We start from the raw sequence: 26,711 nt of genomic DNA, 5'->3' as shown, positions 1-26,711 counted from the left end.
TTTCGACACATTTCGCCCTCCTGTGTTTCCCTCTAGGCCAGAAATATAAGAGTTTCGTTTTTGCACGTGGTTTTTGGAAGACGCTTTAGGACAAACGTTTCCATTCAGGATTGTCGCTTTTCAGATGACGTAAAAAATAGCGTAGCTGATGCTGTCACATTTTACTTTCTTCATTCCGTACGCGACTGCGGGGGCGCCACAAGAGACCCACTTTTCGACACATTTCGCCCTCCTGTGTTTCCCTCTAGGCCAGAAATATAAGAGTTTCGTTTTTGCACGTGGTTTTTGGAAGACGTTTTAGGACAAACGTTTCCATTCAGGATTGTCGCTTTTCAGATGACGTAAAAAATAGCGTAGCTGATGCTGTCACATTTTACTTTCTTCATTCCGTACGCGACAGCGGGGGCGCCACAAGAGACCCACTTTTCGACACATTCCGCCCTCCTGTGTTTCCCTCTAGGCCAGAAATATAAGAGTTTCGTTTTTGCACGTGGTTTTTGGAAGACGTTTTAGGACAAACGTTTCCATGCAGGATTGTCGCTTTTCGGCTGACGTAAAAAATAACGTAGCTGATGCTGTCACATTTTACTTTCTTCATTCCGTACACGACTGCCGCGGCGCCACAAGGGACCCACTTTTCGACACATTTCGCCTATGGCGGTGCCAAGCGCCTAATCTAATGCATGGGGAGCGCGTGGTCACGGCCGTGGACAAGATGGCGGCGAATTGCACGAGCTTTTGCGCTGTCGCTTGCAGCGCGCCACGCGGAAAGGCACATTTTTGTGGGGCTCACATACGCTCTTCTGTTGCGAGCCGACCACGTGCTGTTTGTGCAGCACAGATTCGCGCCGGCTGAAAAGTTGTACAGCCTATCTGCGCCAAAAGTCGCGAGCGCTCGCGCAAGGTCGTCTCTCTGGTTGTTTATTTAGTTTGCATGTGCAAATAAAGTTCGTCCGGTTCGTTGAACGATTGCTGCGTAAGGCATTCTGTGAGTTGACAATACAAAAAGGCATTCTGTGAGATGAGACAATACCAGCGGCATGGCCGAGTGGGCTAAGACGACCGCTCGTTGGTGGTAACCAAGGTCGTGCTGTAGACTGGGAGGTGGTGGGTTCGAATCCTACCACCGGCTGTGCTGTCTGTGGTTTTCCCTGGGTTTTCGAAGACTTTCCAGACTAATGTCGGCACAGTTCCCCTTGAAGTCGGCAGAGGATGCATACTAATCCCCCTGTCCCCCACTCCTTCCTACTGTCCTCTCTCCGTCTGTCCACGTCTGTACGCCGCTCATAGGCACAGTTGCTTCGCGGCGCTGACACGGAATAAAAAAAAAGATGGGACACACTAAAGCAAATATTCCCTTGCCGCAGTAACAACACTGTGAAACGTAAAATTTTTGGGAATGCATAATATGGGTCGGCTAGCTACCAATGCATACACCCATAGACATTGATTAATAAACATCCCCTGGCATGGGCGCCGCTAGGTTTTCTCCAGGGGGGGGGGGGGGGGCAAACCAATGCCGACCGAGGTGGGGTGTGGTCGTAATGGGTGCCGCGAGTGCAGGGCGGGTGTGAAGGCGTTCGGGCTGGTGCTCAAGGTACGTGATATTCCTCTAGTTATGGGTGTCGAATGCGCCCGCAACTATATTGTTTTGGCTCAGTAACCCTATGCTACGGAATTTTTACATGACGGAAAGTTCTTTTGAGGCTCATGTGCCTCCTAGTGACTTGAAGACACGTCAGGCCATGAGGGTATTCACGAGGCGGAGGCGAGGGCTCGTGAGGATGAGGGGTCGTGAGGCCATGAGGGCCCTCATGAGATGAGTGCACGTGAGGATGAGGACTCGTGAGGCCATGAGGGCCCTCATGAGATGAGGACTCGTGAGGCCATGTGGGTCCTTATTAAACGAAAGTACGTGAAGCGCCGTGAGGACATGAGGACCCTCATGAGGTGAGGACACGTGCGGATGAGGACCCTCACGAGGTGAAGGCATGTGAGGATGAGGATGGTGAGGCCTATCGGGATCCCGATGCCCTGAGGTGAGGTTTGTGAGGGCAAAATTTAAAATGGAATGTGAGGGTGAGGGCGACTGAGGTTTAGTTACTGGTGAGGAAACTTTTGTGAGGGTGAGTGAGGCCAATAAAGTCTGTGCTTCGTGAGGTGAGGATGAGTGAGGCCGCAGGAAAATGCCCACCTATGTTCTGCTCTGAATCTCGACAGCAATGTAATTCACTGGCTACGTGATTTTCTCTCTCAACATCTTCTCTTCGTCAGTTGCAATGGTCACGATTCATCATCCACACCCGTTAGCTCTGGCATACCCCAAGGATCTGTACTAGGCCCCATTCTGTTTTCCGTATACATCAATGATCTTCCCGATAACATATGTTCGCAAATCCGCCTCTTCGCCGATGACTGTGTGCTATACCGTAAAATTTGTTCCTCCGATGATGAAATAACATTACAGAACGACTTATCCTCAATCCAATCCTGGTGCGACACTTGGCAGATGCCACTGAACCTAAGCAAATGCTCACTTATAAGTTTCCAACGCCGTAAAACCTCGTATCACTTCCAGTATACCCTTAACAACACCCCCATAACGCCCTCTAGTACTTACAAGTACCTCGGCGTAAATCTTTCAGCGGATTTAACATGGAATAACCACATTGATAAAATAATCTCAAATGCTAATCACACCCTAGCCTTCATCCGACGTAATCTTAAATCGGCCCCACCTAACTTAAAACGACTCACGTACCTAACATTAGTTCGTCTTAAACTAGAATATGCATCGTCAATATGGTATCCTCACCAGAGGTACTGAATATGTATCATAGAATCCATTCAAAACAGAGCAGCACGATTCATCTGTAACGATTTTTCTCCTAATACATCAGTCACTGCTTTGAAACACGAACTTAACCTGTCGTCGTTAGAACAGCGCCGTCTTATCTCACGTCTATCTCTCTTTCATAAATTCTTGCATAACATTCCCTCACAACAGTGTCCGATTCGCCGATCCACTGCCATATTTCCCCGCCTTGATCACCCAAATAAAGTCGACCGCTTTTTATGTCATTCTAATGCTTTTTCAAAATCATTCTTTTGTCACACCGTCCTAGAATGGAATGACCTTCCGAGCAACATCGCTACAATAACACAAACTCAGGAATTTCGTAATGCCATCTCTGTTCTGTTCTCATAGTTATTATTCGGTTACCTTTCTACGTGTTTTGCTTGCGTACAGTACCTCTTAACATACTATTAACGTATATCACATGATCCATTTTTTGCAGCTTATGATGTTGTTGTTTCTTCATGCATAAACTTCGTTGTATATCATATTATTATCTCACATTACCGCGGCGTTGTATTTTTACTATTTTTCTGTACTAAATGTGATTTACATATACTCGTGATGCTGTTTATTATTGTAACCCACTCCCCCATGTAATGTCCCCAAGGGACCTTTGAGGTATTCTGAAATAAATAAATAAATAAATAAATAAATTTCAGTGTCGTTTGTGTACGCGCCAAATTAAACTTAGACACGCCTCACCCTTCATTTTGACACACACGCGAACATGTCTCTCGAATTTGCGGAAGCTCGCGAGACAAGTTATGTATAGTATATGTTTTTTCTCAGGAAACGTTGTGGGAATTACGAGCAACAAACAAATAATGGTATATCGTTACCTTACGCCGCGAGACAATTGAGTCTGAAAATGAGGGACGCCGCAGGAATGCTTTGGAATCTTGGCACAACGTAGGCTAGCCAATGCTTGGCAAATGCTTGGCAAATCGTTGGCCAAGGTACAGATCCGAATCAAGAAACAAGCTTGTTTGCCGATGATGTACCAAGCAAGGCCAGGTAGGCCAGCCTAACTATAGCCTAGCTTGGCCCAACCTTTGTTTGTTGCTTGGGAATTGATGTCATGTGAAAACACCCTATTGGTGATGAAAGGATCAGGGGCAAGTCTGTTAGGCGGGAACTGGTTTCAGCCACTGCAGATCGAACTGAGTGGAATTAACCACATACACACAGGACCCCTGCAGCAGATCCAAGAAGACCACAAGTCCGTCTTTGGCAATGACATCCAAGGACATAAAGGAGAACTGGTTGATATCGCTACGGCTTGTGATATATATCGGCTACTAGCGCCACCCTCTACGCAAAAGAAACTGTCTTTATGTTCAGAGAGTGCGATATGGCGCCCGTTTTGTATGCACGATGGGGGAATAAAGATTCCTAGTAATCTCAAGACATCCGCGTTGCGATCGATTCCGGCCAACACCAACCCACACTTATGGTCAAGATCTAACAGATATGTTATCCTTGTTTGCGTTACGACACTTGTCCCAACGTACTCGTCACTGTGACAAATGGACAATACCCAGGTTTAGGACTAACTACGGCCATCAGTCCCTGTCTTATACCCTTCCGTACGGTTTGAACAGTTTTCATACCCAGAAGGTATATATCAATGACCTCTCCTTTTCTTCCTTAATATCGTTGTTTATTTACCTGGATATTTCGGGATAGCAGCTCAATTTCTTGTTATTTTATACAAAATGCCACTGTAGTATTCTGTCATGGTTGTGTTACTTTTAAAGGTATATTCTTATGTCAAATAGTGTTCCATATTTCGCACTACATTGATGATTTCGTTCATTTACTGCATGCCATCGCGACGATCATGTTAAAGGGGTAATGCCTTGTCAAGCAGCCTCGTGCTGCTTTTTGGCTTCCCCCTGATTGTGTTTTTTCTGTGGAAGTTGCAATAAAGCATCGTTTATCGTTATCGTAATGCGGCGCCCATAAAGCAGCATCCCCATCGTTGCTCTCCCTACGAACGGGAAGTAATCAGGGCTCAGGTGGATGAAATGCTGGCGGACGGTGTCATCCGGGAATCGAACAGCCCGTGGGCTTCTCCGGTGGTCCTAGTGCGAAAACCAAACGGGACGTGGCGTTTCTGCGTCGACTTTCGGAAAGTCAATGCAGTTACGAAGAGGGACGTACACCCGTGCCGCGTATAGATGACATCGTCGACGTTCTACAAGGCGCCAAGTACTTTACAACCCGAGACTTGATGTCCGGCTATTGGCAGGTCGGTATCCGAGAAGAAGACAAGGAAAAGACAGCTTTCGCTTGTAATACATGACTCTTCGAATTTAATGTGGTCTCATTCGGTCTGTGCAACGCGCCGGCCACTTTTCAGAGGATGATTAACAAGGCACTTGGTGGTCTCCTTTGGGGAGAGTGCTTGTGTACCTGGACGACACTGTCATCTTCTCCAAGACGATGGAAGCCCATTTGACGGATCTCGGAACAGGTGTTCCGGGCCCTGGATACTGCGCCTAAAATTGGACAAGTGCAAATTCGCGGAGGAGGAGATCAGATACCTCGGACACGTGCTCGACGGGGAACATATTAGACCGGATCCGACCAAGATTGCAGCTATCCAGGAGATACCACCGCCAAAAAACAAGAAACAGGTCCAAAGCTTCCTAGGGATCGGCAACAACTATCGGCGATTCATCACAGACTTTGCACGTATTGCCCGACCCTTGACCAACCTCACGAAGAAGGGTGTGCCATTTGCGTGGACAGCCGAGTGCGAAACAGCTATGGCGACGCTTAAGCAACGCCTTGTCTCTCAACCGGTGCTGTGCCACTTCAACCCAGCAAAGACGACAGAAATTCGCACGGACGCCTGCGACTATGGTATTGGCGCTGTCCTAGTGCAGAGGGACGGTACCGAACGTGTGATAGCCTACGCCAGCAGTCACCTTAATCGCCCTGAGAGCAACTACAGCACTACGCAAAAGCAGTGCCTTGATGTTGTGTATGCCTGCCGCCAATTTCGACCATACATATTCGGCAGTTCGTTTACAGTTGTGACCAACCAGTGCCTCACCTGGCTGATGAACGTGAGGAATTCCAACGGACGACTCATCCGTTGGTCCATGCTCCTTCAAGAATTCAATATCACGCTACGCCACCGAGCAGGTCGAAAGAATAACAACGCCGATACCTTATCACACCTTCCTTATGATCCAGCACCGGAAAGTGATGAATCTGTCCTACCGCTTCAGATCATGGATCAAGGGAACATCACGGAGCAGTAGAGAGGAGATCCATTCTTGGCCAGAATAATTCGACATTTGGAAAACCCGGATAACCCGGTTGAACGGAAGGTAAAAAGAACAACCAGGGCATTCCGGATGGTGTACTCTACAGCAGAGCCAAGAATGAAGAAGAAACGAGGTTCGTGCTCGCTGTTCCCCAGGGTGCCTACGTCCCGAAATACTTCGAGCTTGCCATGATGATATAACGGCAGTGCATTTGGGTATCAAGCGCACCTGAGAAAATGTACAAAGCAGATTTTTCTGGCCGAAGATGTTTTCCGACGTTACGAAGTACGTCATGGCCGGGATGCAAGGACTGCAAGACACGCAAGGCTCCTCCTCTCAACTTCTCAAGCCAGCGTGGTTCTTACAACCCATTTATCCTGTTTAACGCCCCTTTCAGCAGGTTGGAATGGATTTCCTGGGCCCCTATGAAGTCTAGGAACGGTAACCGTTACATCCTTGTGATGACGGATTACCACTCTAAGTTTGCGGAAGCCGTTGCTACGCCGGCAGCCACTGCATCTGAGGCAGCAAAAGGGTTCATCGAGAACATCCTGCTGAGACATGGTGCCCCGGATAAATTAATCACGGACCGTGGGCAGCACTTCGTGGCTACGATTATGAAAGGAATACTCGCGCTACTGAAGACAAATCACGCGACCACGATGGCCTACCATCCGCAAACAAAACGGACTCTGTGAAAGATTCAACAAGACGCTTGTCGATATGATAAGCACGTATTTGTCGTCCAACCATCAGGACTGGGATGAGTTTCTTCTCTATGTGTTGTTCGCCTATAACTCGTCGAAGCATGAGACGACAGGGCACACGCCATTCTTCCTCCTGCACGGATACGAGACTGCATTACTATATAACTGTTTGCCAATATTATTGCCTAACTCTTTGCTCAACTTTCGCCTTTCCCGCAAATGACTTTCTCCTCCTTTCCTAACTGTAACTCTAACACCCTCCGGCACGCACTCACTCCCCAAGTGTTTGTTTTGTATATATTTAAATATAAAGTGTAGCCTCCGCAGTGGTACTGGAGCATGCTCTGGACCTATATAAGCAGCGTCCTGGGCCACTGCCGGGGGTCGTTGGTTGGATCTCTGGAAACTGTCTCGGCCTCTTGTCACTCCGCCTCTCCAGCACCGCTTCCCGCCTTGTGTGAGGACCTGTATCTTCCCTCGGCTGCGGAAGTCGCGAAAGAGGTAGACTCCCCTTCCGGCTGTGGAGGCTAAGTTATTCCCGCCTGTGTTGTGTGGAGCTTCGCCTCCCCTTCCGGCTGTGGATGCTTAGGATTTCCCGCCTGTGTCATGTGGAGCCAGTAGGGTTCGGGGCAGACCAGTTCCCGATAGAGCATTCTTAACCACGACACTGGTCTCCTGTTACAGTGTCAGATCTCTCCTAAAGGTGTCTTACATGCAGTTCAGCACCTGGCCAGCTTTTACGCATCACAGTAGGGGACACAGCATGCACACCTTTTCATGGCACTATCAGATACCTACATGGTTCTATTTGGTGATGTGTGGCATCACTTGTCATTTACACGAGTTCATAAGAGTAGAGGAGCAGTCTCCCTTGTCTTCTTTTGTATGCATGTTAACATGCATACAAAAGAAGACAAGGGAGACTGTTCCTCTGCTCTGCAGTTACTCAAATTCTCATTGCAAATTCAAGGTTTCTTTTTAATTCATTTTATTAATTGAAAGTACAGTATGATTAACAAATGCTAAAGTAAGTGCTATGGCACCTTTTGGATGGGACTTTGAAAATGCAAGAAATATATGAAGGGATGGACCTCTCCAAGTCTTCAGGTTCATGCTGGAATGGAAAATGACCAGATTAAAAGTGAAGTCCTGATAGAGGACTATTAAGACTTTGCTTTTTCCCATTCCAGCACTGAACAAGCCAGCCTTAGAGAGGTCCATCCCTTCATATCCTTCTTGCATTTTCAAAGTCCCATCCAAAAGGTGCCATAGCACTTACTTTAGCATTTGTTAATCATACCATACTTTCAACGAATAAAATGAACTAAAAAGAAACCTTGAATTTGCAATGAGAATTTGAGTAACTGTAGCAAGAAAACAGAGAACGGTAGAGATTCCTCCAGCGACACAGTAAGGCAGATGACTGGAAGTGCCACAGGACGAGAGCCGCCGATATTTAGAGCAGAGACAGTTCTTCTTCTCGACACCATCCTCGTCACAGGCATGTTATTTAAAGGGTTAGGGATGACTAGTTAAAGGTTCATGCGAATTGTGGGTGGATGGCCCGGGGGAAGAAAAGGTACATTCAGTGTCTTTTACGTTTACATTGCGTCCTATTGTTCGTGCACTTCATTGCGAACATCGCATTTTTGCAACCGGTCTGGTGCAGTGATGCCTTCATTCACATAATCCTCTCCACACTCTAACAAAACAGCCCGACCTCGGTTGTAATGGACCTGTTCTGCCCGGGGCTGTTGACCCACAATTTGCATGAACCTTTAACACATCATCCCTAACCTTCTAAAAACCAAGCCAATGATGACGACGGTGCCCAGAAGAGGAACAGCCCTCGTTCGAAATATTGGAGGCTCTCGTCCTGAGGCACTTCCCTTTATGTAGCTAAACAAAGTCTTCCTGCAATATTCCTGAAAATCAGCTGAGCTCTAATCAGAAACTAGCCATAAAGTGATACTGAATCACAAGTAGCAGTGTTGAAAGAAGGTGCTCAAAACAAAAAGTTTACTATCAGTATGAATGTGATACCACTTCAGAGTTACCAATAAAATTGTTGTCATGCAGCAGTAGATAAAACAGTTGCAATAGTTTATTAATAAAAAGCAAAAATAACATTAGCATGCAAGTACAGTATTTACAGTGTTACACTAAGCCATGCCTATGACAACTCGGGCACATAGTTGGGGTGCACAACAAGTATTGGATCTTCTTCCTCTGTGCTGCTTGCACCCTTGAGTCCAGACTGTGTAAGTGCAATGATGACGTGGTCCTGCACAAGTAATGTGAAATCAGAAAAAAAGTTACTGAAAGCAACATTGTAAACATTGACAAAATAAGAACAACTGCACTTGTTGCTTTTCAACAATGTGTCTGTGCTCTTGTGTTCAAGCAAAACCTCACCCTTTAACATGCCTTATAATTAGGATTAGATTTTTCCGTGTTTTATTTTTCAGCAAAATCTAGGTCTAAATATTGGGTTATGTTTTGCTTCAATAATTCAGGTGTAATCGGGTCAAACTGATCCTGATTCAACCCATTTCTTGTTGAATTGGATAGAATCAGGCATAAGTCTTCGGTTTATTCGGCAAAATACACGCAACAATTCAGTAGACACGCATGTCCAGTAGACATGCGTGTCCATGCATGTAAGAGGCAGCAGGGCCTCTGCTTTAAGAGGCCATACCAGTCGGGGAGCAACTCCGATTCACGATTTTCCCGATTCTAGATGGCGCCATGCTCGCTGTCCTTATCACGTTGCGTTGTTTGTCGAGTGGTAAAGTGTCGGACTTTGCCACGAAAGGTCCGCAGTGGGATTCGAGACATTCACGTCTTTTTGCTTGTCTCCTATTGTTACATGAGTACTTTATTTTTATTTTTTTTTGTTCTTATATATTTATGCTACAATTATTGTTTTCACAAGTCACTACCGCCTGTACTGACTGCTTATGGAATGTTTAGTTGCTCTTCGTATTGTTTTACTAGTGCATACTTACTGTATGACGAGTTGCCGACGTACAAGTGTGATCGGATAGTACGGATACCGGTATCTCGGAGGCTCAGTTGGATCTACCAGCGGCTAAATTAGGCTATAAACATTGCCTACACACAGCGCTTACAATGCCAGTCTGGAGAATCCAGTGCTCGAAACGACATTTTTTTTTTTTTTTTTTTGCACTCGCTTACATAATAATAATAATTTTACTCAAGAAAGCAAACTACAAATATAATAAAACAGGCCCGACTAAGCCAAAAGGCTTGTGGCACTCGCTCTGAAGCAGCCAGCGGCATACAGTTTGACAGTATGAACATATAAAGGCACTACATCCTATGATAAAGTTGCCGTAGCACTTTTTTTAGTTTGTACTTCGATTCCAAAGAAAAACTGTCGAAGGGGAGCTCATTAAAGTTACGAGGTAGATAACGTTGCCTGCGACAAAGTCCATATTTTGTGTGTGAGAAATGCACAGCAAAGTTAATCCGCCTGCGTCTAGAAGAGCAGCATTCACTAACCGGGGTCCTATATGAGGGGTCCCAAAAATGTTTTTACAACATGCAATTTACCTTGATAATAACTCTATTATTCATGCAAAAATGACATTTTGATATGTATATTTCTGGTAACTAGGCATTATCAAATATCTGAATTCATTTAAAAGGCATTGGTGCAAAAGACTTTTCAAAATTTCCGTCGTAGAACAGACTTCTTATTATTACCCGAAAACTTCAGTAACATATTTGAAAGGCTCCTTTCCTCCATGTTCTCCCTTCTTTTTCTTTTACCTTACACCCGCTCAGAAAAATGATGTCAGTCGACAACTCCAGTGACAGGGGACCCCTTTTCTTCTGGTGTACCAGGTTGCAAAACCGTACAAAGGAGGTGAAGGGCGATAAAGGCTTCGGGTCGACACACGGAAACCAACCAAAAAAGATATGGGAAGGTCGAGCGGCAAGGCCTCGCAGCGGGAGTCGCGATATTCCCTACACGGTCTTTTTTTTTTCTGAACGCCAAGAGGAACGATTCGACAAAAATAAAAGGACACATTGCAGAAAAATAATAACTATGGTCACCTGACAACATAACAGGTTCTTGTTTGAGTGTGGCAAAAAAGTACAGTTCGGCTTCCTTATTATGTGGGACAGGATAATATATGCATTCCTTTCTTTTTTTTAGAAGAATTTCTGAAGCGTAAATTTTTACTCCAGATTTCGTTGTGTTGAATGCTGAGGTCTCAGTTAATTCAATCTAAACTTGAAAACGTGAAATTCGGTTGTGGAAAAGCTGAAAAACTGGACACCATATGAGCCAAATTTATGCGTATTTTAGGAAAATCACTATTCTTGAAGGGCAACACAGATGCAATTACAAAATTGGGGTTTCCAGAGATGAATATGAGCGCTAGTTGCCAAATGAAGGAATGATCACGGAGAAGTCGTTTCATATAATCAAAGCTCGCCCGAGATGCCAGATTTTCTTCCCCGGAAAAAAATGTCCCCAGGCAGAACCGTCTCCAGGGGAAAATGTCCCCCGGAGAAATCGTCTCCGCAAGAACGAAAGCCGTTTGATCGAACACCGTTTGATCGAAACGGCAGCGGTCGTTTGATTTATTTTTTTGTTGCTTCATTTGGAGCAGATGCATACTCTAAACAAGATTGAACTAAAGTTTTATAGGGCTGTTAATACAATATCTGTATTTTATACTATGGCGAAATTTCCTTCTTAGCATTCAGACTTCGAGTGCCTTTTGTGCACATATCACTCTCCCATTTCGGATCCTAGCAATGAAAAGGGTGCCCAGAAGAAGCACAGACTATTGGCTGCTCCCAACTTGAAGACATTTTCTTCGGTATGTGTCATATAGCTATGCGGGATGCTTCCGCATTGTTCTATTCAATTCAGTTTTATTCAATTTTATTTCCTTTTGGATGGGAGAGAGTAAAAAGCCAGAAGGCTGTGCTGTTCGTGAATGACCAAGAAAACCTTTCTGCAAATGACCAGTGGTCTCCCCTCTTTAGCTGAAAAAAAAAGCAAGAAACAAACAAAAAAGGAGAGGACACTGATTGCCTCATGATCCATTTGTTCGAATTTAAAGTTACAGAAAAAGAGGTGCTAAGGAAACGCTGCGAGCTTCGAACTCCCTTCGAAAAAACGTCTTTCGAACAAACGGAGTCGATCAACCGGCTTTCGATCGAACGGCTTGCGACCAAGCGGTCTTCGATCAAACGCCTTCTCCAACCAGCTTAAGATTTCTGAATAACTCCTTGAACTCCATCTTTATGTATAAATGGACAAGATAAAATGAAAGGAACTTGACGCGCGACGAGGTCTCGGAGCACGATTTCCGTCTCATAACGCTCTGATTATTACCCGGAAACTTCAGAACTATATTTTTAGACACTCCTTGGTTTTCACAGGGTACTTCACATTACACCAGACCTTTCGTTCAGCGTAGACACTAGTTCAGCGGAGAATCCCCAGTGACCCGGAGCTTTCCCTTATCTTCCTCAGAAGGCCTCCCTTTGTTCGCCGTCCAAAGACAGACGGGTACAGGTTTTGGGTCATCCAACGTGCAACTAGCAAGGATTGTCGAAAGATGGAAAATCCAGGGAACCGGTCTCGAAAAATTGGCCGTATCTCAAAATAACGTGATCGAAGTCCCCGTTGAAAAATAAACTACTGTAAATAAATGTTATCTCACTGTTTCTGCGCGGAAAATGCCAAAGCCCACTTAGACTAACCTGAACATGAAAATGCAAACACCGAACTTTTACTAGCCTTATAATCAACAAACTAACGTGCTGTTCCGTCGCGTTCGTTTCATTTATCTCCTAGTTCTTAATTTTATTTATTTATTTTTGCATTTCCGGAATAGCAAGCCGACGTCCCGTTTGGCTGACCTTTAGCCTGTTTTTTTTTTGTTTTTTCCTTTCAGTCTAATAAATATATCCCCCCTCCCCTGTCGCTGTCGTTGGTTGCCGTTGGTTTTCCTTGCTTCGCGAACGTGAATTTGGGTTCCGGAAAAGACTGTTGCTCATTGCGTGGGCAGAAATAATTGTGCAGCGGCCGCTTGATCGATTTTTCTTATTGGTTCACGTGGAGCGTTCATGAAAAAAAAATAAAAAAATAATAAAGATAAAAATAAAAATAAATCGATCAATAAAAGAAAGAAAGAGAAACAACAAATAAAGCTGCAGTTCTAAGTACCGTTATCCTAAGAAACATTTATCTGTGTCTAATCCGCTTGTTGGCTGTTTCAACATTACGAACATTACAGGGCAGTCCTGTTGAACATTACTGGAATGTTTGTGAAGTCGGCCTTCCACTAACCGTAAATACGAGAGATTCTCGTCAGCCTTATGAGACAGTTGACTGAGTAAGCACAAACCCGAAACGGCAAAATCCAGCAAATTGACGTTTCATGTCAAGCTAATAAACTCATCTCATTTCTCTATAAGCGCACCAAAAAAAGAAGAGGTTTATTGGTCTCAGTGGTCTCTTACACAGGCCGCGATAATGCTGGCTGACGATAATCCCTTTACGAGCAGCTAAGTAAGCTTTTCTTCTGGTCTCCAAAGCCATGCCATAAGTCCGCTGTCCATGAAAGTAAAGAGGAGAGAGGGAGCACTACAGTGCGCGTGTGTGCCGCATGGTCGGCGGATGGATACGGTCAAAATGTTCTGCGCGGTTTTTCCTGTGCTACGGCTAGAGGGCGACACAGAATGATGCGGTTTACGGGGCTTTGAGATGGTATTTATCCGTACTCACGTTTCATGCTTTTTTTTATGAAAACGGAAAGTGGTAGACATATAAATTTGATGTCTATGGATTCCTGAAATATTTCCAGAGAAAGTAAATGGAAATTTTTTTTCGAAATGTCTATAGAAGTTTAATAAAACCTGTTCAAAGAGGGAGGAGAAAAATTGTGTATTTTTTGCGCATTCGTGACGTCGCCGTAAAATACATACGACATGTATGAGAAATCTGGTAGCGTAATGCTCTTTATCTCGTCTTCCTCTTTATCATGAAACCACCCGCGTCAAAATCTGTGCGGCGGTTACCGAGAAAAAGCACAAAAACTGTTCCATAGGAAATACATTGGGACGGAGAGCTGGTATGCCCTCTTAACAGTTTGTATAAGCATATTTATGCATTTACAACACGTTGTCAAAATTCTGTACTAGCTGTGATGACTTCGGATCTCCCTGGTCCAGCTGTTTTCGGGGAAGTATCGGGGGGACGCGGCTTTCAACTCGCGAAAAATGACCAAAAAATCGATTTTTGGAAAATGCTTTTTCTGGCCTCCATAATCTATATTCTTTGCGATCGCAAAGTATTTTTGCTCAAAACGAACTCTAAATGCCCCCAAAAAGATGTTTCTGAGCCAAGGCAGCGCAATGCGCGTCAAGATTATCGAAAAAAATGACGATTTTTGAAAAAGCGTATCTCCCGAACGGAGCTGCAGAGCGCAACCATCTTGGTATCGTTCGAACGAGCATTCTTCCGTGTTCAAAGTTGGCGCATCAGCTGTCTCCACCAATGAGAGGGGGAGCGGCAATTTGCAAAAGTTTGAAGCAGAAAGGGTAGTGGCTCTCCGCGACACGTGGTCCCTACGCGTTCGGGGATTGGCTTGCTCCAACGTTGCCCCTGGCAACGAGCTCCTTTGCCGCTGAGACTTCTCTGTTCGCGTCCCGCGCAGTTTGGAAGTTTCAACTGCACCTTTTGTCTGAGATTTGCAAGTTACTTCATCAAGTATGGACAAGCAGCAATCCTTCAAGAAGAAGCGCAAAACAAGGACTGCCTTCGGAGCACGCAAGCGGAAATCGCCGATGACTATGAAGGAGTGTCGTTCGGCCAGAAACCGAAAGTACTTCCCTTGTTACTGCGCAGCTTGAGACGGACGCTGCGGTAGCTTCACCTGAGAGTCCTGCTAGTGATGACAGCTCTGATGAAAGTGAGCCAGTGCCTTCTACCAGCACGGGTCATACAATTCAAGCGCATCTTGAGCCAACTTTTGTGTCTGAAGGTGCCGTACGCGATATGTCGTCATTGGTGCAAGCCTCGCTCGGTGCCATGTCGGCAACGGAGCGTAAGCTAAACCTGGCGCGCGGAAGTGAACAACCTGAAACCATGCTAGGCACTGAGGAATTTGTGATGCGCCAACTAGCAGCACTGAATGAGCTGCTGAAGGAAACACCGTGCCACAAGTGTTCACGAACTGGCTTGACAGTTGCCCCTGGAACAGGGCATGGGCTGGCCGTGAAGCATGCTTTGACCTGCGGTACCGTCGGAAACCAGTTGTCGTCCGCAAGAACAGAAAGCAGCAGGACTTTTGAGGTGAACCTCAGGGCCATACAGGCTATCAAAAGTGTTTGGAAAGGATCGACGGCGCTGACGGACTTCTGGTCCATCATTAACGTATCACATCGCGGGCTGCATCACAAGACATTCCAAAAGCACCTCAAAAGTACTTTTCGAGAGGCTGCTTCTGAAGCAGCAAAGAGTGTCTTCACAGATGCCGTAGCTGCGGTGCGCGACGTCTACAAGGAGATGGACCCGTCGTTCAACAAAAATGTGACTGTGGTGTACGGCGGGACTTGGATGACCCGCGGACATACATCCCACATTGGAGTAGGCACAATCATCGAGTTTTACACTGGGCTAGTCATTGATTCTGTTGTGCTGTCAAATTACTGCCACGGATGTACTCTTAGGCCCAAGGAGGGGTACGATGAGTACAATGAGTGGATGGTGGGACATGTTTGCCAAAAGAATACTGATGCCAACTCTACAAGAATGGAAGTGGAAGCGGCCTTGTTGATGGTGACATGCGCTACACGATCATCGTCTGTGATGACGACAGCCATACCTACCTCGCCCTTTGCGAAGATCAGACCTATGCGTTTATCCCGCTTACCAAAGAGGATTGTATAAACCACGTGCAAAAGAGTATGGGGTCTGCCCTGAGATCCCTTGTTGCCAAAAGCAAAAAGGATCAGCCGCTAGGAGGAAGAGGGGGGTTGACACAAGACCTGATAAAGAAGCTCACATACTACTATGGTATGGCGCTGAGAAATCATGTTGAAGTGGAAGACATGCAAAGAGCTGTAATGGCAACGTTTTATCACATAACGTCCACCGATGAGGAGCCGCATCACGAGCTCTGTCCGCCGGGCCCTTCAAGTTGGTGCCGGCATAGAGCTGAGGGGAATACTCAACCACCTCATAAGTACCAGCTCTCCAAGCACGTTGCCACAGCCCTGCTGCCTGTTTATCAGCGCCTCTCAGATGCAAAGCTGCTGGACAGATGCAGAGGAAAGAAGACACAGAATGCAGCAGAAAGCCCGCATTCGGTGATCTGGACAGTGCTTTCCAAGGACGAGCATGTGTCACTCATCACTGTGGAGACAGCAGTGAGCGAGGCAGTATGCCGTTTTAACTCCGGAAACCTCCGTGCGTACAGGGAATTCTGTCGTGCAATTGGTATACAAGCTGGTGCACACGCACTACAGCGAGCAGCAGAGAAGGACAAACTTCGGAAAAGGAAGGCGGGAAAAGCTCACGAGGCGAAGGGGCAAAGAGCAAAGAAGGCCCACCAACCACAGGACACGAAAGATTATAACCCTGGGGCGTTCTAGTGTATGAAATGCTACATAAAACTTCGTTTGGTGTTTTCTCAAAACATGTTTTTTGCCTACTTGTTCTGCTCGTGGAGCAGATACCGCAACAACCGCTGCACCGATTTTTGTTCTGTTTTTTTTTTAGTAGAGTCACAAAATATAAACGCAGGGCATGACATTGCTATTTTGCCAGGTTTGCGAGCGTAGAATTTGGAATTTTGTAAGTCATGCACATGTAAGTTGTGCAACTTACGCATAGGTTGCGAAAAGCGAGAACAAAGGACAGCAAAACTGGAAATAAAAACATAGAAAAATGTCATGCCCTCCAGCATACATGTGGGCATACCCGAGAAGTTGAAGCACTCTCTAGCATAATTTTTAGCTGCTCCAGGCGCTCCACGAGATTCGACAAATATAGAAGATGAAAAAATTCATTAAAAAAACTACACAAAATATCAGCTTGAAATTTGAATATAGTGCTCAGGGATGCACCTTGTGCATCTCCACCAATTTTCATGAAGATCCTCCCAAAAATAAAAAAGTTGTTCTTTAAGGCCACGTCCCCCCTTAAACTCTATTTTTGTTGATTTGAATGGGGGGGGGGGATATCGGGCATATTCGGGTATAGCCCTAAAAAGTTAGGCCCTTCTGATAATACAACTGTTCATATTGGTTAGAGAGAGCCCATAAATAGTACAGCACTCGGTGCAGTGCAGTTCACTGCAGCCTTGCAAATATTGGCTTGCATGTTCATGCTACCAGCTCAGTGGCTGCATGCGTGATGCAATTGTAACAATGGTTGCCCCCCTGGACACCTTGTCGTTACACATTACCAGCTGTTTTTTCACTGCTGTTCCTGACTTCATGAAATCACCTTGAGGATGAAGAATGAAGATTAGATCACTGCGCCCACTTCAAGTATGCTGAAAGACTGCCAAACAGTCTCCAATATTTTTCCCAAAGCATTGGTTTCCTCACCAGATATCACAGCCAACCCAAACATGGCTTACTTTCTCAGCTACCAATGATTAGCAGCAATTGGATTGCACTTCGCTACCTTTCGATAACTACCAATCTATTTTGAGCCACCAAAAAATATCAGTATTAAGCGTGAACCACATGGCCTGAAAAGCGTCCGAATTCTTTCTGAACCGAATTCGGGACCGAACTTTTTTCGGAGAACAGAATTCCGTGCCGAATTCGGCCCGATCTGGCCAAGCCAGATTTCTCCTCCGAAATGGGATGTGACGCCAACCGAAAAAGTAGAAGCAACCAATGGCTATCCAGCCGGAAGCAGAACCATAGCAACGATGACGTAGCAATGGGGTTGACTGTTGCCGTGTGTGTGACTTCTACCCCTATGAATACAGGGATTATCTCATTGACCTGGATGGTTGAAAGGCGATGTTCCCCAAGGCCAGACGTCTTCGGCCGAAATTTGGGGGTGCATTTCGGTAGCATCCGGTGATGCACAGAAAAATGTTCGGTCCCGATTTCGGTTCGGCCAGTTTTTCGTGCCATGCGGTTCGCCCTTTAGGGATCTCGCTTTGGTCCCCAAATTCCAATACGGATGAACAAGTTGCACAGAAGAGAAGCTGCAGTTGGCAGTCAAACGAAATTACAACAGAAGGAAGTATCAAATGCATGACTGAATACTTGAAATTACTTGCTATGGCTCATGGATATTAGATATGCAGTCCAAATATTGTGGTCATGTATCTAAGATGCGATCCAAGTAGTATGCTGTCAAATACTTCCAGTACATATATTAGAACTATCAATCATCTGTTATGATGCATGCATACTGTGCAGATCTAGATTCCACACCTTGATATATCATACCATAAAAATTTACACAAGAACAGGAGCAACATAGTTATTACAGACCAGGATGGTGTGTCCAGAAATCATAACTAACTGAAAGACTCCAATTGACACACCAAGAAAAATAAGCCACCATTCAACTTGGGTACTGAAAATATGAAAAATGATTCAAGAAAAATACGTAGTCCCTCACAAAGGATTATGAGAATGTTCAGGAGGGCTCAAAACAATTTCCTATTTGCACACTGTATTGTTGCCTTTGCTCGCAGTTTCAAGTTGGAAAAATATAAATGAAAAAAAAAAAAATCAGATAGGAACAGTTACCTGACATCATTGACAATTGATTATTGACTCGGGTTTACTACTTTAATACGACTCCCGAAAAATTAAGATACGATGGCCTTTGTACAAAACTGTTCACTTGTTTCTAATGTGTCGCTATTTGACCTAGTGTGGGAGTTAGGTGAACCCCCTTAATCCTGGCATTACCTATAGCTATGGTGCTAGTTCACCAAACAGCACGCGAATACCAGGTTGCCATGTCCATAACTTTGTGAGGTTCATGAACTACGAGGAGTGCTCACATGCTTCGTATTCTGCCCAACATGGACAGGGGGCAGCAGTACGCTAGAGCTTTCACACAGAAAAAGATATTTATTCCTCGGTCGTGCTGCCGCACTCTTCGTCACTGCTGTAGGAGACATCATCATCCAAACAGAGTCCACACTTCTTGAACGCGCGCATCACAAGGTCTAGGGGTAAGGCTGTCCACGCCGATGCCACCCACTTGCACACTTCCTCTTGACGCCCTCGTGACGCCCTCTTGCTCCTCCCGGCTGGAGTAAGCACGTGATCGTCGCGCGCCAACCATTCATTGTACATCCGCCGCACGTGGTTCTTAAACGGCTTATTGACGCTCACGTCGAGCGGCTGCAGTTGACTAGTGAGTCCCCCGGAAATCACAAGCATGTCCGTACCTGCGTCATGGAGCACCTTCTTCACCTTTTCGGTGATGTGTCCGCGAAAGGAGTCAAGAACGAGCAGGTTCTTCGGTCGCAAGAGTGCTCCAGGTCGCAGGCACCAGACAAGACGAATCCATTCCACAACCATGTCTTCCTTCATGAAACCTTTTCGTTCGCCCGAACGATGACTTCTTTCGGAAATTGTTCACCTTTTGACAGCATCTTCCGTTTGAATACGATGTACGGCCTGAGCTTTGTGCCGTCGGCAAGGCACGACAGCATAACCGTAAGACGCAACTTCTCGTTTCCCGATGAGAGGAGGCTCACTTCTCGGCTGCCTTTCGTTGCCACCGTAGTGTTGCTCGTCATGTCAAAAAACACTATCATCTGGTCAGCATTGCCGATTTGCCCGATCATGTAGTTTTATTGGTCCCGGAGCTTCAGGAAATAGCGGTGGAACGCCAACACCTTCTCCTCATACGCCTCAGGGAGCTTTTGGGCGATCGTGGTCCGTCGACGAAGGGCCAGCCCGTTCCGTCGCATGAAGTCCGTGACCCAGTGTCGACTTGCCTTGAACTGTGAGCCCGGAATGTTTTCTTCGTTGGCAAGGCGTCTTGCTTCAATCTGGATCATCTCGCAGCTCACCAAAAGTTTCCTGTCTCGCGTTTCTTCAACGAATGTTTTCAACTTTGCTTCAAGTGCCCGGTAACGTCCTGTCCTTGGCCCTCTGAACCCACGGCGTGTTGCGCTGCAGTCGAAGATTGCACCCCGTTGTTTTCGCCACTGACGCACAACTCGTTCGGAGACACCGAACTCCCGTTCGGCAGCACAGCTGTTCGTCTCTTCGGCATAGAGGACTACACGCTGCTTGAAAGATGCAGGAAATGAACGCCGAACCTGTCCCATGATGTGCACGGTAGCGTCGCTTAGCGTCTTGTGTTCAGTTTCGCTTCGCAGTTCTCCTTCTCCGCTCAAATGACGCATGCCACGTAATTAGGGCCCTCAGTTTTCAGGTTTTATTTTTTGTGAAAATCGGGGGGTAAATACTATCGGGTTGAAAATCAGGACCTGCCAGACAGGGTAAAATCGGGTGATATACTGAGAAATGATGTATTTTCGGGTGAAAAAAAACTTTTATGTGTTGAAATTAATTAATTAATAATTGGGGGTATACGTCGCGAGACAACTGAGATCATGAGCGATGCCACAGCGGTCGGTCTGTGGAGTGTTGAAATTAAGTGAAAGAATATTTATTAAGAGACTGGTAGATAATTCACTGTATAACCACTGCATCCATCACTGTATCCATCGATAAGCATTGAGAGCATGCTCGCGCTCGCGTTGGTATGCCTCGTATATCGTTGGCTGTTGCTGCATCCTCTTTACTACTCCGCGTACTTTGCTGATACAAGATACTCCCTACAAGATTTGAAAGTTGGCTTCACCTAACACTTCCGTGTACCGCGGGCAAACCCACTTCAAGGAACGCCGAGCTTTGCTTAACTCCGTTTCTTCGCTGTGTAGCGTGATTTTTCCTGATTCCTTTACTATTTTTGGTAACAGCACAATCGTATACGAAGAGGGGAGTCAAGTCCTGTAGATCACATAAACAAAATACAGAAACCGACACCGAAGATCTTCAGTGTCGGTTTCTGTATTTTGTTTATGGTAACAGCACAAGAAAGTGTGTCGTCGACGTCCACGGAAAGCACTAACAGTACAAAAATCCAACACTGAAGTTTTCAACTTACTTATTGACACAAGCTTTCATGTAGCAGACTGCATTTTTTCGGGTGTGAAAAACACAGGGCATTTTTGGTACGAAACCAGGGCATTACTTTGGTTGGCGTTGCCAATCTGCAAGGCGGCTTCGCCTCATTATTGAAACGGATTTTGAGGGACAAGGGACGCTGTCATGGCCCCATTAATCTAACTTATCACTAAACTAACCAAGTTGATGATGTCTTAGGTTAGTTTAGTGAAGTTAGATTAGATTAATAGGACCATGGCCGCTTCGTTAATGAAGTTTCGGAGTGCGAGGCAAGCTGCCACAGCCGCACTAATCTAACCTAATATATCACTAAACAAAGTGTATGATGTCATGGGTTAAAGATGGCTTTCCCGTAACACAAATAAATGAATCAAAAAGTTCCGCTAAATCTACAAACGTACACTTAAAGCAACACTAAGCATTTGCTGAACTGGGCTTGACCGCAATACACGGAAGTGTTAGGTGAAGCCAACTTTCAAATAGTGACACCTACCAAAGGAACATTTTTCACGCTAGAAATCGGACCTGCATGCAAGCGTCTACAAACCCGACCTGTTTTGTATACTTGACCAGCAAGACATGGCGCGGTCGGGAGCAAGTCGGGAGCCGTCGCGCGATTGCCGTAGTTCGCGCGTATGCGGATCAAGTCCTTGATTTGCACTTTCGGAAGCCCGGTTTAGGGGTTTTATCGGGTTAAACCCGAACTATTTTGATGTAAATCGGGGGGTAAAAACGGGCTTTATCGGGTTTTACCCGAAAACCGAGGGCCCTACACGTAATCCGGAACATGGACCCTGCATTCTCCCGGGTTTTCCCTCAAGTGCTCCGGAATTAGGGCACCGCGGGAGCGTTGACCGGATTGTAAGTCGACCCCCTACTTTTTAGTAGCTGATTTGGGAAAAAGGGGTCGACCTACATTCGGGCAAATACGGTAGTTTGCATAATACGTCAGAACCATCAGTCACAGTTGTACATCGCTGTGGTCAGTTCAGTGCGTTCGGCATGTGTATCATGAGCACTTCTGCGCGGTTTCCTATTTCATCGACAATAGCAGTCGACTTAGTTCAAAGCACAATCCTCCTTCGAGTTTCCAACTCCCAACGCTGCAAGGAGGTACACTTTGCATCGTTGGTGGTTGGGAACACGGAAGACGAGGGCCAGCGCGGATAACATCGTAGACCTTGTCTTGCTTTCAGAAAGGCTGACCTAGCTAGCACTGTTTGTCTTGGCATTTAAGGTGGTTCTTGTGCTTCCTCGATGTAACATGGGTAACAATGTCGGTCCACCCCTCAACCGGACTGCTGATGTCGCAACCGTAAACTGTGCAGAACACATGGTGCCCTTCCTGGACGCGATCACGCGTCCCAATTCTTCTGCGTATTGCTTCAGGAGCACGTGTAGATAGTACTTGTTTCGCTTACACTGAGCCATGAAGTGCAATATGAGAGGCAGAAACAGTGCAAAAGCACCTTTGTCGCCCGAAAACATGAAGGAAATGCCCGGAATCTAGAAGTGCTAGAGCTCGAACCATGACCAGAACCCTTGAACTCCGTAACGTACAGGCTTTGGAAAGAGGCAGCGATGGCGATGGCAATCGGGCTGGTATTGGATTGACGTTTATGTCAATCCAATCCAATCACGTGTATCCAATCCAATCACGTGTAGCCAGAGAAAAAGCAGGCGTTTGAGATATAGAGGGAGATACTGCATTTTCCGGGAGATTTGCTTCTTGGTTGTACAATCCTACAATCTGGTTGAATCCGGGAGTCTCCCGGATGAACTGGGAGAGTTGGCAGGTGTGTTAATGACACTCTGATATAACAATCAGATTTCACGTTCCCATCAATATTGATATAAATGGGCTCGACTGTAGTCGGAAATAACTCTAGCAACTTTTAGTTAACACTTTTTTGCTTCGTACGAGTTGAAGGGATCATATTTTATCACCTTTTCCCCCCTCCCACGCCAGGAGTTCAATATCTGCTCATGGAAAAGGTGGCAACCAGGAAGGATGGGTTCAAACTCACGTGTTGGACAAGCCTCTCAATGACCTTCTCTACGATGGTCTTCTTTAGAATGAGATCTTCCTCGGTTTCTATCTCACTCTCCACTTCCTTAAGATACCAGTTAATGAGATCCATTCTTCGGGTGCCGTCGCTTCTTTCTTCTGCAAGGACGCACATTGCCATTGTTACACAATAATAATTGGGTGTTTACGTCGCGAGACAACCCAGATCATGAGCGACGCCACAGCAGTCGGTCTGTGGATTGCTTTTGCCCACCTGAGGGTTCTTTAACGTGCGATGAAAGCTCATCACACGGCACCATTGTTACACAAAATCATAAATTTTACGATCCGATACCAGTAGACAACAGAAACAATAAGTGCTGCAAAGTTTTAAAATGGACACAGCGAGACCCGATAAGCTTTGAGGAATGACATAATCAAAATGCAAAATTAATAGCAATGCTGCATTCCACTCTGTAAGATTAAGAAAGTAAGCTAGTAGGTAATTAAGAGACCACGGGCACGTTGTCTGCAAAGTGCTGCTTCTTGTCTTACTCAGCCATCGTCACCGGCCCTCCCGTGAGTGCTCCCTAAAGAGTGCTTCAATTCGCAGTGTGAATTCGGGGAAGAATCGGGTTCAACCCTAAAACTTGAGGCACTGAATATATGTTGATCAGCATGAGCACACATGCTTGACATGATGGAATGCACAGAAGGCAGACATGCAAAGTTTTAACCAACCTGCTCTACACCTTGTAGAGCACACATGCTGTATGTTGAGGGATCACACATGCTTTGTTTCTTGCTCTTTTTACATCTGAGTTCTCAGGTAAGCTAGAAATATTTTTCGCTTGCTGTGCCATGTCCTGCTTGAACTCTTTCACCACAAAAACGACTATTTTTGGTTAGTTGGACAAATAAGAGTTTTATGTTTTGAACCATGCGTTATGCGATGGAGAGAAACAGATCAACATATTATATACAGCCTGAAGTTTTCGGGAAATATTTTTTTCTAACTTCGGGGGTAAAAATCGGGTAAATAAACATGTGCACTAAATTCATGCCAATTCGGATGAAAAAAAAAACTTGCAGTATGCTAAATTCGGGGTGAAATCTGGCCCAGTTACTCAAACTAACTGTAGTAGTTTGGTACAAACAGTGATATAACTGCATTTGCTGCCAAACAACTAAGTTAAAACTTCATGCTCTAATGCTCTAATTATGAGTAGCACACTAGCTCCTGCTTACCTTCTGCTTTGCTCTCCTCCTGGAGCAGATGAAGAACAAGAAGATTGGAGATCTTCTTGTATTCTTCAAAGGGTAAAACAAGCTCCTTCTGTACTCCTTTGTGCTTTGGTTTCCTTGGCACACTTTTGTCGCCATCAGTGATGTCCCCTTCCTGAATTCCATCCAGAAATATTACAGCAAACATTGTGCCAATGCTTTCTACATTAGTTTGTCTATTACATTACAGTAGAACCTCTTTATAATGAAACTGGTCAGACTCCCAAAAACTTGATTATATCAGCAGTTCATAGTTGGGGTTTCAAAACATAGGACCACAGGTTTACTTCGCTACACTCATATATTTAATAGAATAATATACAGAATCGCTCTATAGAGGTTCCACTGTACATCCAGAAAGAGCCTCTAATAAAAAACTCATATGGTATGACATGTGCACGCACAAATTGTGGAAGTAATGCACCAACATCCATGGCAAACCCATTAAACTGAATGAGGCCCCTCAGTAAGTCGTCGGAGCATAGATGGCATATCACAATTGGTTAGCACACTCGACCGGCAATCGAGAGATGCGTGGTTCGGTACCCACCACTCTCAGACTTTTTCAATGACTGCCATACTTCAACTATTAATTTATTTCTGAATTTGCATTATGAAACAGGTGAGACAAGCTACTTCTACGTATTCAATTGTAGAAATGTGGCACAGTGCACTTTTAGATACGCAAAAGTTTACCACTGACATGATTTTCTAAGCAGTCTGTGCTATGATTGGAAACAGAACAACCGTAACAAAGACTCTGTGTGCCCTCACCACTTTTGTAGACCTAACTTCTCCAGAATATACCAGTGTAACCGTACGCAGGTGTTTTCCTCTGCAGATTTCATAGCACAGAAATTTTCATTTATACCCTCAAGCTGGTCATTGTTTTGATTCTGCAGTTTCCTCTGACACTCTGTCGATAATGACGAATGGCTCGAGGGACCTTGGTGCCCTTGACAACCAACTGAGTGACAGGCGGACGGGCGAGGGATACGAGGGGACAGTGCCTGCTGGTAGCGGAGTGTGTGTGATCGGCTTGTGGAATGTTGCTTCGGGTCAGCGTTGGACATGTTCGTACAGCCAGAAGCATAACACTGCATTCCACGCAAAATGGTCCCATCAGAACTCAGACTGGTAAGTGAAAGTTGGCATATTTACAGAGGACTTTTCACTTAGTATATTGCGATGCGAATGCCAAGCGGACACCCTCGGAGACAAACGCCTAGCTACACTCCCATTCATGCGTCTGGCTTACGTCATCATAGTGTTAGCTGCAGAGTGAGTAGGAATATTTAAAATTTTTTCATTTAATACGTAAGCAGTTTTCAGAAGAGAAAATTGGCCAAGTTGACTATGAAGAGGTGATTAGCATTACCGTATCAGTGTCATAGATATGTTCCCGGATGCGATAGCCCTTTAAATGATCAAGCATTGGTTGACGACGTGTGACGTTACATTCCTATCATTCACGCCTTCTTTTTATGGCAACCAATGACAGCCTGCACCAGACAGTAATGCAGTGCATCACTTTGACGAGAGTAGGACATACTCAACGACGTGTGATACCTTAACGGAAAGGAGTCCCACTGGATGAACATGTAGTGCAGCTTTAAAGGCCATCCATCGTAGAATAATTTCAGCCGTGCCGCATTCGAACTACCATATTTTCCAGTGGATAATGTGTGCATTATAGATTGGAAAAAGTGTCGCAAAAGGGCACTGTATGTTATCTACCGATGCACGTTACACATAAGGCCCCCGGTTTTCTGAGATTCCGAGAAGTCTCGCAGAATCCTTCATTCGGCACAGATTTCCGCGGAATCCCATATTTTGCTCGAAGTTTCACGAAATTATTGGTTTTTGAACGAAAGTTCGCAAAAATCTGATCGGGTTGAAAGACGCGACTGGTGCGATGTGGACGGTTACTACGACATGCGCTGTCTCGGGAGAAGTATTGCACGCTCATGTAAAAGACCATCAGGTAAACGCGTGTACTGCGCACGCTCCCAACTGCTCCAAGGCACATGTGACCCCGGAGAACTGACAGAACTTATGTTGACAACAGTGCTGCGCACATAACCCAGTCTCGCACGGACAGCCCGTGTATCTTGTGCCGCATGTTCACAATACATATTGCCACACTTCTTGTTCGATAATGACGGTAACACGGGGCCGACATCAAGGTAAAGGACAATTAGTGCTTCATGAACTTTTGTGAGCAATCTGCCTATGGTGTGAGCCATCTACGTTGCGCACGCTAGGACTGACATCCAAACCTTGACAATGCGCGCAGTCCATTCTCGATTATTTCCTGCCAGGCAGGGGTGGATCCAGATCCTCGGTTTGTCGGGTATAAAATGGTTGTAAGCCCCAAGCCAAAGAGT

The 26,711-nt window shown here is 45.5% G+C and overlaps 1 protein-coding gene across 1 annotated transcript in view; it reads right to left on the bottom strand.

Moving 5' to 3' along the window:
• Positions 1 to 8,931: 8,931 nt before the first annotated feature.
• The window catches only part of LOC135373281 (DNA replication licensing factor MCM6-like), a 74,793-nt gene continuing 57,013 nt past the window's right edge, over positions 8,932 to 26,711 (bottom strand). Inside the window, exons 16-18 of the mRNA XM_064606509.1 lie at positions 24,289 to 24,439; positions 23,060 to 23,199; positions 8,932 to 9,129 (exon numbers count right to left, since the gene is read on the bottom strand). Of these exons, the coding sequence (XP_064462579.1) occupies positions 9,019 to 9,129; positions 23,060 to 23,199; positions 24,289 to 24,439 (402 nt within the window). The 3' untranslated portion in view covers positions 8,932 to 9,018. The remainder of the gene's footprint in view (positions 9,130 to 23,059; positions 23,200 to 24,288; positions 24,440 to 26,711) is intronic.

The sequence above is a fragment of the Ornithodoros turicata genome, unplaced genomic scaffold (genome assembly GCF_037126465.1).
Source record: "Ornithodoros turicata isolate Travis unplaced genomic scaffold, ASM3712646v1 Chromosome23, whole genome shotgun sequence".
Taxonomy (NCBI): Eukaryota; Metazoa; Arthropoda; class Arachnida; order Ixodida; family Argasidae; genus Ornithodoros; species Ornithodoros turicata.
This window is presented reverse-complemented; position numbering and strand designations above follow the sequence as displayed.